Source organism: Sinohyriopsis cumingii, chromosome 16 (assembly GCF_028554795.1).
Source record: "Sinohyriopsis cumingii isolate HCF-2022 chromosome 16, ASM2855479v2, whole genome shotgun sequence".
NCBI classification, from domain to species: domain Eukaryota; kingdom Metazoa; phylum Mollusca; class Bivalvia; order Unionida; family Unionidae; genus Sinohyriopsis; species Sinohyriopsis cumingii.
Window position 1 is genome coordinate 80,031,724 of NC_142976.1, and position 13,551 is coordinate 80,045,274.

Here is a 13,551-nt window from a genome sequence, read left to right on the forward strand (position 1 = left end):
CAACTGTCATTGTCACTGAGGCACTTTACTTTCTTGCTCTAAAGCCAACAAAATGTTTGTTTGTCCCAAGTGCAAACCAGCCACCAATTTTGGTAAAGATATATGGACAGCATCTTCTCTCGCCAAGGTTCCGATATGATTACCCTATCTAAATCTGTAGTGAAGGTTATCATATCGGAACCATGGCTAGAAACGATATATGGACAGTAACTCAAGTGGGTAAATCATTTCCCCCGCTGAGTAATAGTGCCCTTGACTTTACATCTTTTCCGTCCAAGATCAATAGGTATGTTTCACATTACAAGCACAATCCATGCAGAGAGCTGGTTCATTACGTGTATTCTAGGAATGTTAACGTGCTTTTAAACGCATGGACAGACAGACAGGCTAAATGACAGCGTCACAGTATTAGTCTGCACTATGGCGGTCGTATACAAACTGTTAGCACCTGTTCGAAAGCAGTCAACGTCTTAAGAGTGTGTGCAACCGCCAGACAACGACACGTGTTATTATTCGATTAATTTTCAGATTATCGTGATATCCAGCATTCTTCATTACACTCCTTTGTCGTACGAGGGTGGAATAGGAACTTATATCTATCCTGAGTATGCCAACATACTGGGCTGGTTCATCGCCGCCTCCTCCATGAGTATCATCCCTATCTACGCCGTCTACAAGATCTCATCTACCCGCGGATCCTTTAAGGAGGTATGCACATTAGGAAAGGACAAGTCTTACAACCAAGTATTTTAAGAAAATTAATTCGGCTGAGGTTAAAACTAGGTCTTGTATCCTGACGGCAATGGTCCAATTCCAAGACCTTAAGTACAAATATAGATATTGTAAAGTCAAGCACATTTTTTTGTGCAAAATTTAAACATTAATATGACGATTAATGAAGTATAATGGTCGATATTGTCGATTCGATAATGTACATTGTAAGAGCTGGGAGGTTCCAAGACTTTAACCGCCAAGAAAGTTTTTGCACTGCCCTAGAAGAAACGAAACAAAAATAAAAAAGCGTGTACTTTAACATTGAAGTCTTCATATACATGCACTTGTTTGTGTTGTTTTGCTGTTTTTTTACGCACAGAGAGAGACAGACAGACAGAGAGAGAGAGAGAGAGAGAGAGATTTGACAGTATTATGATGCACTCAATTTCCAATAGCTATTTATTTAAGCCAGTTCCGAATTAAGGTGGAGGCTGAGAGGGCACATGCTCCTGAACCCCTAGTCATGAAGCCATCCCCATCCCCAAGCCCATTGCCGTGGATAAAATTGCGTGTGTTTAAATAAGGCATATATAGGTCTCAATTGTCTAATAAACAATATATAGGTCTCAATTGTCTGATAAACAATATATAGGTCACACTTGTCTAATAAACCATATATAGGTCTCAATGTCTAATAAACCATATATAGGTCTCAATTTCTTAATAAACCATATATAGGTCTCAATTTCTTAATAAACCACATATAGGTCTCAATTGTCTAATAAACCATATATAGGTCTCAATTGTCTAATAAACCACATATAGGTCACATTTGTCTAATAAACCATATATAGGTATAAACTAGCTCATGCTTAGCCTACCTATGATAATTATGCATATGAAGGACGGTTTTAGGACAGCGTTCAGGGTGTATTTGTAGATCTATATCCTCATGGGTTTAGTGCTGTGGGAACGGCCTTCCCTTACTGTTTTGGGCGTTCCCTTACTTTTTTGAGCACTCGCCATTTCTCTCTCCTTCTCACCCACCCCGCATCTGAGTAACATGCCTTCCCTCACTTCTTTAAACTTTACTGCTTTCTCTCACTTCTTTATTTAACACTACACAACTGTATATCATAAATGCTCCTTCCCGCCCTCTCCCCCTCCCCTTCCTTAATCTGCCTCTGTTTTAAGCTTCTTATTTGCGTGGCGTGTGAGCGTTAAACTTTTCAAACATACAACTCAGTATTTTTGATAAAAGTATCGCCGTATTTCCAGGCTGAAACAAATACTTAAATACCTCAGAAAAAAAAACAAAAAAAACGCTGGGTCATGTAAGGTTATTATCATTGTCAGTAAAACTATCTTGTATCCACACATGTTTTCCATTGACAGTAAGTTTTCTTTGTTCTATTTGTTTTCCATTGACAGTAAGTTTTCTTTGTTCTATTTGTTTTCAGCGGCTGGCACTTTGTATATCACCAAAATGGGAACACAAGGAAATTAAACAAAAGGGAGAAGTAAAACGTTTCCAGGTATTGCAACAAAAACTTAGTCAGCCTGACTTTAATTTATCAATCATATATCGTGCAAAATGTGAGACCGATTTAACTTTACGGTTCGTTAGCATGTATGATCATACAATGTTGCTTCAATAATGTTTCATAAACTGATTTCATATTTTCAATATTGTATGTCATTACGAATAAGTACCTAACCAAAACTATGTCTTTTGTTCCGAGTTGACGTGGGGGGGGGGATGGGGATGAGATTGGCGTTACTTAGGAATAGGCTGAAGCCGTGAGGTCGGGACGTATCTATTACATGAGGAAATACGAATCGAACACCAGCGTCGGATCACCCATGTAAGACTATATGGGCATATAATACAAATTTCATACGAAAGGTGTTTTACATTTAAGCCACACAGGTAAATTCTTGGCTGCTCAAGGAAACACGTCATTATTTTCGAAATATTATAATTAGATCGTATTTGTTCTCGTTTCGAACGCAATTGACCTTACGCCAGAAAGTAGATCGCTCCGCCTACAGAACACGTGACTTGACAACGTCTTAACCTCCGACAAACATTCTGTGAAAATGGCGTGCGTGATAACATTAAAAGATATACCAGACGATATTGGTGAGCAATATTTGCCATATGAAATAACATTGAGACAGAAACAGAAAGCGAGAGAATTTATCCATCGCTTGCACTTCTCTAAGTTACGTATGTATGCGGAGAACTCGCCCCCACGTATCTGGAGAAGTCGCCCCAGAGTGGTTGGAGAAGTCGCCCCAGTTGGTTGGAGAAGTCATCCCAAAACTTGTCACCCAAATAACCTTTTTATAACACAATTAAGTCATCTTTTACGTGATTCATATATATATATATATATATATATATATATATATATATATATATATATACGCGATCGCAAAAGAGAAATTAACTAAATTAAAGCAATATCATAGTAATATTTATAAGGACGAAATTAAGTCTGTATATAATCTAATGAATGACGACATTATAGTGATTAAAAAGGATGATAAATCAAACACTATTATTACTGTAAATCAAGATGATTATGTTAAAGAAGTTGAACGTCAATTAGAAATTAAATAAAAAATTTCAACATGCATTAATGAGATCGCTAAAAGTAATAATTCCATATGTGAGGAATTTGATACTTTCCCTCTTAACATACGTACACCTCAAAAATAATAATTCCGTATATGAGGAATTTGATACTTTCCCGCTTAACATACACCTCAATTCTACATATTACCCAAAACTCCTAAAAATCCTGACCATAATTTACCTTTAAATTTTCCAGGACGACCCATTATATCAGGTTGTAATTCATATACTGAAAATCTATCCAAATTTATTGATAGTGTTTTACAACCTTTAACGAAATCGCTTCCTTCGTACATTAGAGATACAACTACTTTCATTAAAATGTCGAAGTCTATTCCACATCTATCTGATAATTTAAATCTAGGTATCATTAGATGTAACATCACTATATACCAACATTCCGCATGCAGATGGTATTGAAGCGTGCAAATATTTTCTTGATAACAATCCTAATAATAGCACACTATCTAGCGAAGATATTTGTAAAATAATTAAAAAAAAACTTATCTTGGAAAATAATTTTTTTCAATTAATAATACGAATTACGATTTTTAGATGACATATTTATGATCTGGAAGTATTCAACTGAAGAACTGAAAAAAATGATTGATCTCCTAAATCATTTTCACCCGACGATTACATTTACTTATACTGCATCTAGTACGCATGTTTCATTTTTGGATGTAAATGTAATAAAAAAATATTGATAACACTATCTCTACAAATATTATTAATATGCATCTAATGAATTTAAGAGCAGAGCAAAAGGGACAGATAACACTTATTTTTCGTTAAGTACAGAAGCGGAGTTGATCAAATGGAAAAGTTGAAAAATTGCAAATTTTATAAATTTAATAAGTTATTAAGTTGAAGAAAAAACAATAAATAAAGCCTTAACCATGTGGCTATATCTCAGAATTACTATATATGATCCTTGGGGCGACTTCTCCGAACCGTTGCGAAATTTGTAAATATATACAATAGCCGAGTCGATATCGACAGAAGCAGCTTGTCGGAGGAAAATGGCGGACGTAAACAGTGTCTGGAGGTGTGTATAATAGCGCTCGCTGATTGGTCAATCGAGCAGAATGATTGACAACTGGCGATAGGTCAATTCAATACATCCAGTGAAAATCAAGAATGTGTAACCCGTGACTGTACATTAGGAAAAGGTAATGCATGGAAGCGGAAACTTCCTTAAAACCGATATTTCGCATACGGATTTCTTTTTTATTGTACAGGCATAAAATTACACACGTGTTTAGTCCTTAATACTAAAGGTATGGGTACATTATTTAAGGTATCTCCGTCATTAGCACAGGTGTAACGAGTGTATGTCTACTATAACATCAGTTTTGTGCAGGAAAAAAATAAACTTTGTTTCAATGGGGCACGTCGGACATTTACTTTCCCCTGATACTGAGGTTCGTCTATGTTCAGCCGATACTCATGACTTTCTGAAAAGTCCTTGTAGTGCCTAAGTGAAAAAGCCAGTTACCTACCTTATATACATTTTCTTTAAAAAGGATGAGCAAATTGATCAGTCACAGTGTGAATGTGGTGTTTAAATTTGTTCAAATGGCTTTATATGTCGGTATAATAGTTTGCCCAGAGTTAGTGTTCTTATGTTTTCTGGACTGAGATCATCAAATAAAATTTATTGTATCGTGTATTTTGTATCTCGGAATTTTCAGTGTTCTTTTGATTACATACGTATTCAAGATTCATTTCATACTCGTCCTTATGTGGGTATGTGAGAAAGCTGGCCAATAGCTTCTCGTGGGTCGATGGTTCGTTCCGGGGTTTTCCCGGTTTCTTCCTCCACCATTAATACTGGCCGCCATGTATAGCGTATCGTGTGCTCAAAAATGGCGTTAAACCCCACAACAACAACAGATTTGTCCTTTCCTCCAACTTAGAACAAACCATGAATGCGATTTTACATGTCACATCTGTTTCATTGTCCAGTTATTTTCCGCTATACTTTGTGAATTTAATTAAAAAAAGAAACTGAGATTCTTAATAGTTTGATTCGGTGTATCGAACTCTGTCAACGCGCAAACGTCAGTGCAAACACCTTATTGAGTTCAGTATGGGTGTACGATACGAAATACGGATTGAACACCCGTATCGAACACCAGATCAACTATGTAAGATTAGATCGGTCTGTAATAATAACGTAGCACCCCTACCTCCACCCCAAAAGGTATAGTGAACAAAACTTCTACTGAACGGTGAATTCGTAATACGGGTTGACGCTGAAATCACACAACAAGAATAACAATGCCCAGCGTCATGTGATTCTTGTGTCGTTGCAATGGTGTCGTTTATGCATGGATATCAACAAATTTTAGCAAAGACTACTTCCGACAAACACCAAAGCCAAACAGAGGTGCTAAAAGAATATGTGACAAAAGCTATCTGCGAGAGGGAAACGAGTTTTACAAATTTCATTTGACCAAGATTAACAGTTACGATGCGCATTCTACCAGCACAATCAAAGCTACAGAAGTTTCACTTAAAAACAAATATATACTTTCCAAAGGTGTACAAATAATCCGAAAAGTATATATAAACTATCAAAAGAAAAAAGTGCACATGTATAGTAAAGGTAATACGATATCGAAGAATACGAATATAAAGACGCTTCTAGTAACTATTGCAATGACTATGCATTTTTTAAAGTAATTCATTCCTTTCTTTCCAGAGAAGGCACTGGATTTCCATTTGATGCGAGCATATACAATTGCAGATATATAACCTCGACGCTTGGGACCAAGTAAATTTAGAATACATCATTGAATTTTGTTAAGTTCATGTCATTTTATTATACCTATATCTTTTTATATGTCTTTCAATGTTGCCCATTATTCGGCATTTACATGTTGAGTTAGTGAACATTTATCCTGAATATTAGTTGCATTCCGTGTAAAGAGAGAGAGAGAGAGAGAGAGAGAGAGAGAGAGAGGACAATTTTTCATTAAACCTCAAAAGTGTATTAATTTTATCAAGACGGTTACATATTTTCCTTTTATGTATAAAGTATATAATTGTAAATGGCACATAATTAAACAGATACAGTCTAGAGTCTCTCTCTTTGGAGGACAAATAGTGTTTCCCTTATAAAGCTAAGCGATAATCTTTCTGTAGTAAAGACACGGTAACAAGACGAATCGATTGCCTTCCATAGCTAAGTGATAATCGTGGTATAGTAAAGACACAGTAAAGCGGACGAATCGATTGTCTCCGACAGTGAAGTGATAATCTTTCTGAAGTGAAGACACAGTAAGCAGACGCTCCGATTATCTTCCAGTGCAAAGTGATAATATTTTATAGCAAAAAATACAGTAAGCAGACTAACCGATTGTCTTTCAGCGCAAAGTAATAATATTTTGCAGTAAAAATACATTAAGCAGAGAACCGATTCTCTTCTGAAAGCTACGTGATAATCTTTCTGAAGTTAAAACACAGAAAGCAGTCTAACTGATTATTTTCCAATGAGAAACAATAACCATTTATAGAAACAAATACAGTAAGTAGACTAACCGATTATCTTCCAAAGCGAAGTGATAATTTTTCTGAAATAAAGACGCATTAAGGAGTCGGACCAACTGCCTTCTAAAACGGGAAGTGAAAATCATTCTGTAGTAAATACACAGTAGGCAAACGAACCAATTGCCTTCCAAAGCGAAATGATGTTTTTCTGAGGTAAAGACGGTAAGCAGACGAACCGATTGCGTTCGAAAGCTAAGTGATAAGCTTTTTTAGTATAGACACAATAAGGAGCGAACCAAACATAAGCAAGACTGGCATTTTAAAAGAAACACACGTGTAGTCTTGAAACACTTGATTCAGAGACGACCGGCGCATGTGCATTTTTACATTTTTATTTAACTCTAAGCCTGGTGGAGAGAAAGCTTGCAATGAAAGTAGGTTAGCTGAAGATGGTTTGGTTATGTGGCTAAGCGGCACATACTTGTGTCATTATTTAAAAAGGTAATCATCAATAACAATCATAAAATGATAGCAAAAACAACATATCCACATCTATATTAGTATATCAGTTTTCGATGTTCATTCTTTTCAATCATTATGTATTGTGTTACTTATATATATATATTCATCTGTTCCTCGTTGATAATTGTAAAATAAACATATGTAAACAAATTGCTTGTGTTTTTTATTGTGACATTTTTCAACTATTAACAAATATCATAAATGTTTATATTTTGTTTGGTTTACTTGCTTGTTTGAGTGTTTCTGACACAGGAATAACATCACCTGGGGAAATATCTTCCAGTTCTAAATTCTATTTGCGAAGCAATTAATCTGATCGGCGGTTACGACACTTTAAATATATTTTCAAAAGCAAATGTTGCTATTTATTTTCATAAAATAAATGAAGCAATTTTTATAAATGTGTTCAAATTTGTAGGGCTTAAACTTATTCAAATAAAGTTATAAAAAGAGTATAGGAACAGAATAACATTTATGGTTGCAATGATATCTAGAAAAAATCCAAATATTAATATTTCTACTGCAAATCACCTTCATTTCATATCGCGGGTAACACTATATGTGGGTTTACAGAAAATGGTCTTTTTTGTGGCTGGCCTTGAATACGTGAATGTCAGCCGCTCTTTTTTCTTTATATATAAATCATTTCGCTTAGGGTTTTTCAGTTCATTGTTTCCGTCAAACATGAAATCCAAGAATACTTTTACCAGATAAATAGAAGTGAATTTAAGCTATGTGGTAAGTCGGGCGACGTCTTCCTTTGATACCCAGGGCCGATGAACTCCGCATCTCTACACTCATTCATAATAAAATCAGTTGTGTTCGTCAGTGTTGTATATCAGAGAATGGGTGACTCGGATTTGGCCAAACCTTAATACGCAACCTTATCGGCTTAATATCTCAGCAATTCACGACAACTGGTCGAAGTGTGTAAAGATATTAGAGCGCATTGACAAAACAGCGTATGGACAAGAAAACTAGTGAATTGACAACAAAACCAGTGCATGGACAAGTAATATAACTGGCCAAAAGGGTGCCATGGTACTCTTTGACCAGGAAAAAGCCTTCGAAAACAGATTAGCACATAATTTTATTGAACAGGTATTGAAAGAATTCGGTTTCGAAAACAAATTACTAACAGGGCCAAAACTTATGTATAACGAAATATCTTCGAAGGTACAAGCAAATGGAGCAGTCACAGAAATTTGTTAAATCCAGAGTTCAGTGAAGCTAGGATGCCCTCTGTCCAAGCTATTTATTATACGCAGTAACAATTGAGATTCTAAGTCACAACCAAAATATCTCAAGAATCCGTATCCCAAACCTAAAATACGAAACAAAATTGCTTCAACGTGCTTATTACTGCACTAACTGCATCACTGACGCAAATTCCTGAAAACATCTACAAAGGGAATTTAAAATTTTATAAAAGCTTCGGGCTCAAGGATCAATCATGATAAAACAGAAAGACTGAAGATAGGAAACTGGAGGGGGAATCATTCAGAACTCCCCCACCTAATCAAAGACAAGGTTAAGACCATTGGAGTAACTTTTGGGTATCAATCAGGAATATCTGGGAGCTCACGTCACTTAGCACAATCACGTCACTTAGCATATATATATATATATATATATATATATATATATATATATATATATATATATATATATATATATATAGAGAGAGAGAGAGAGAGAGAGAGAGAGAGAGAGAGAGAGAGAGAGAGAGGGCAGGAATAAACATAAACATGCCAAACACGTCTAATAACATTAACGAATATAATAAAAAGAATAGAAATTTAAAATCAAGCCAAACTTTAGCAAGGGAAGCGAAGCCCTATATATCTACTGGCTTGGGTTTATTTTAAAGCACAAACCAGAATTCTACAAAAACAACATAAAACAGAGGTATCAAAAAGATATAGGTATTTAAAAACAATAATACTGAAATATAGAGAAAAAAAATGAACTGTGGGAAACAAGAGAAAGACACGTCTGAACGGCTGAGAGAAGAAACAACAAAAATTACACTCACGAAAAACTAGCAGACGAAACATGCGAATCAAATGGATAAATGTATAGAAAACGTGGCCAGAGATAAAATTCTTAAAACAACAAAGCATGGTTTTTAAATATCTGCATGATGTGTGTGGCTCACGGGGAAAGTGGCGCTACATCTTCACATGATAAAAATAATCCCCAAATACCCACAATGCATAAAAGCTTACTTCACAGAAAATCATGTCATCTAATATTGTTGAAGAAAAAAGAGCCGAAAGGAACAGTTTCATAAGTCTGATATGTCTGAAAGGAATATTCTTGAATGTCAACCTTTTATATTAGACGGAATTTCAGATATAAAAAAGTAATTCATCACTTGATTGATTATATAGTTAAAACCATGCTGGAGTGTGGACAAATAGTCAGAATACAGAAGTAATCATACATAGGAAATAAAAACACCCCTCCTCTGTGGGAGAGGGGCTCCAGTTCACCGCCTCGCATAGGGGTTATTTCCAGCCAGAGCGTGGGCTGAATGCTCCTCTCTCACATGTCTACAATGCTACAGGATTTTTGGAAAAGAGAAACAACCCGGTATCTTCCTTTATAAGAAATAGTTTGAACAAGTCTAACATGTCAGAAAGGAAGATACAGGAACGATATTATTTATATTTGGATGAATTTATAGATTTTTTTGAGAAGTCATTCCTCACGTGACTAAATATGGAAGCAACCTCACACAAGAACTAAAACACTCCTCCCAAACCCCTAGGGGACGACCACTTTAGGAGATGGGCTCCAGTTCACCGACCGGCTTTGTGGGTGGTTCCAGACAATGCGCGGGCTTGATACACCTCGCTCACATTTCTGTACTTGTAACGAATAACTCACCATGCAAAAAAAAAAAGGGAAACCCACTGAACTAACATTAATTATAACATACACATTATATGAACATAAAGACGGGGACAGGGAACCTGCGCGTCGGAGGAAGTATCGAGAGCAGATACCACAGGACTATATCACATGGCGCTACGAGAAGTGAACAGGCCTGAGGATGAGCCCGAGAAAACACTAAGGATCAGCACATGGATACTCAAACCAACAGACAAAGGGAGACAAAATCATACTACTAATCAAAACATACGGTTTCCCTATAATAACAGCAGACACACAACCACATATATACGGACGTAAATGGGGGAACTAAATTTCCCACTACAGTGTTTTTTACTTTTTGTTTTGTTAAATCTACGATTAGACAACTTTAAAAAAAAAATCTATATAAATGCCGTCCTCAAGAAAACATAAGCATACACACACTATAGCATGATACACGTGACAAACACACGACAGTAGGACATCTCTGGCAAAGAACACAATAAACAACTGGGGGGGGGGGACCGGCCCTATCTTAATGAGAACATCGAGGAACCAGCCCGGGTACCTCGACAAGTAACAGCAGGGAAGATCAAAACCGAATTCAAAAAGAAATCTAAATAAAGTTTTGTAACAAAATTCTTTTTTGATTTTTGACTGCAATACAACACCACGGACCTTAGGGGGTAGCATATGCATATAAAAGCCTCTAAAAATTTCGGCAACATGGGCGGACACCTCAACGGTTACCAGCTAACATAGCTGGGAGCTAGCAATTTGCCCACAAAAAAGACAAGAAAATCAACGCAGTGACAAGAAAACCACACATTGATAAGAAAACCAGGACTTTGACAAGAAAACCAGCCGAGATAAATAGCTACTGCTTCTCTGGTGCTTGTCGTCATTTTCGCGAACTTTATCTTGCAGTAAAATTGAGGGGAACTACTTGCCTTGAATTGGTCACCTTCATATTTGGGGTCAGTGGGTAGGATTCGTGATGAAAAATGGTATGGGGTCTCCGTTGATTTTTTTTTACCCCTACCACGTTCCACACACCCCACTTGGAACCGATTATTTAATTTTCGTTTAATGGGAGAGGGATTACCTTGGTGTCTTGTAAAAACGACGCAGCGCACCAAAGGCACTAAATTCTATTGAAAAACCTGATGATAAGGGTAAAACATATTACATGAATCGTGGTCTTGCGCGTCCACTATCATGCTTATATGCAATTCTAACTGACTGTGTTTCACGGCTTGGTCTCACTAGAGAGCATCCCATTTGAGCGCCGCTCAGTGAGGCGCTGAAGAAAAAAAATCTCATTAGGGCTAATCCCATTAGGGCGCGAAAAAATCTCACTAGAGCGCATTCCCAATAGAGCGCGGAGAAAAAAATTAAGTTCAACAAGATTGAATTGCCATCACGTTTGATGTTATATATATATATATATATATATATATATATATATATATATATATATATATATATATATATATATATATATATATATATATTACTAGACAGAAACCAGAGAACCATCAATACACATAATTTTATACAACTATTATACCTTGCACCGGTTTATTCTTTTTTGTACGCAAATAAACAAGTAGATAAAAAATGTAATGCAAATTAAAATACAAACACGATATTACATGAATAAAACAATATAGATACATATATAACACAAACACAATACTGTAATAGATTGATCCTTGGTCAGGATCACTATAATTTAGAGACCATGTTATAGAAACCAGTCGTAAGACCTAGTGTCTGAAGAAGGAAGTTTATGTCATAAAGAAATATACCGGGAAGGAAAACAAAGAAACCAGCTCCAGGGACAGTATGTGTACGACACATCGTAAAATAATAAAATGCAAAGATCAGTGATCAACCCCCCGAACGAGAATAATAAATACTTTGTTTCTTCAAAATTCTTTTGATTAGTTCGCGCTCTAGTGATACTAGTTCTTCGCGCTCTAATGGGATGCGCTCTAATAAGATTAGCTCAAGTAGGACAAAAATGTTTTTTGCGCTCTAGTGGGATAAGCTCTAATGGTTTGAGCTCTAATGAGATGTTACCGTGTTTCACTGAGACAAATGGCCTCATTGCCAGATAGTCAGGGTAATGTTACTTAATCGAAATTAAGGCTTAGGGTATATAGTTAATGTTAGTTTAACCAATATGTATGCTTAAGTGTCACAGCAGAATATTGTATGTACCATCTATACTCACGTCTAAGACGAGTCCAACTGTGAACAGCAGTTTATTAGGATTAACTAGTACAACAAAGAACAAAAACCCTGATCTACCGACAGAACAGAGTCTCTGTTGTTTGCAGTTAGACATGACTTATAGGCTGGTATAGATGGTAAAAAAATAATTATGGAGTATTCATTTTTCTAAATTGAAAGAGACCTTTTATAAAATTAAAGTATAAATAGAATAGTAGAAAGGATCATAAGATAAATCCATTTTAAACACAAGGTAATGTACTGTTGATCCCATCCCCGAGGTAAAGACTCACAGGAGTGATGCAAACATCAATACCGATGGGTTGGTGTGATGTGATGTGATTTTTATTTTTAACGTAGCTTTAACAATTTTTCAGTCATATCGCTACGATGTCTGCAGTGTGGCAGTTTATAGTGATGTCTAGCACTGGGGCATCATGCCGCAGACATGTAGCATGATGTCCCACCCAGTCACATTATCCTGACACCAGGCCGACCAGTCCTAACACTAACCTCTTAACGCTGAACGCCAAGCGAGGCAGCTGTTAGTACCATTTTTTAAGTCTCTGGTATGACGCGGCCGGGGATCGAACCCACGACCTCCCGCAGCCGAGGCGGACGCTCTAACCACTAGGCCACCGGAGCGGTCCGATGGGTTGGGATTTTATTAATGTAAATCTCCAATTATCGCATTTATCCGATCAAAAAGGTCGATTATTACATAACGACAGTAAAGAATTTTCTCGTAATTTTTGTCAGATATGTGTCTATTTAATCATAAGGATGTATGAGCACGCTTGAAAACATACGCATGGTGTTTGCTATGAGGAATTCAGATTTAAGACGAGGAGACATAAATCAATATAGAATAAATGGGCAGTTTGGAAATAAAATTGTCTAAAAGAAAAAATGATTACCTAGCGTACGAAAACATGATACTAGCATTTTGTGAAAATGGTCTATTCTAGACATCTAACCAGTCTTTGTACCAATAACTACTGTAGTATTTTTAATGGTCTATTCCACACACCTAACCGAGCTTGAACCAATAACCAGTATTT

The 13,551-nt window shown here is 36.3% G+C and overlaps 1 protein-coding gene across 2 annotated transcripts in view; it reads left to right on the forward strand.

Moving 5' to 3' along the window:
- The window catches only part of LOC149780873 (sodium-dependent dopamine transporter-like), a 183,231-nt gene extending 175,707 nt beyond the window's left edge, over positions 1–7,524 (forward strand). Inside the window, exons 13-15 of one of the 2 annotated variants that reach the window (XM_089937971.1) lie at positions 529–708; positions 2,175–2,249; positions 6,063–7,524. In XM_089937971.1, the coding sequence (XP_089794097.1) occupies positions 529–708; positions 2,175–2,249; positions 6,063–6,086 (279 nt within the window). In that variant the 3' untranslated portion in view covers positions 6,087–7,524. Of the gene's footprint in view, positions 1–528; positions 709–2,174; positions 2,250–6,062 lie in introns of those variants that run through there. The other variant, XR_016415159.1, reaches the window with a different exon arrangement.
- Positions 7,525–13,551: the final 6,027 nt, after the last annotated feature.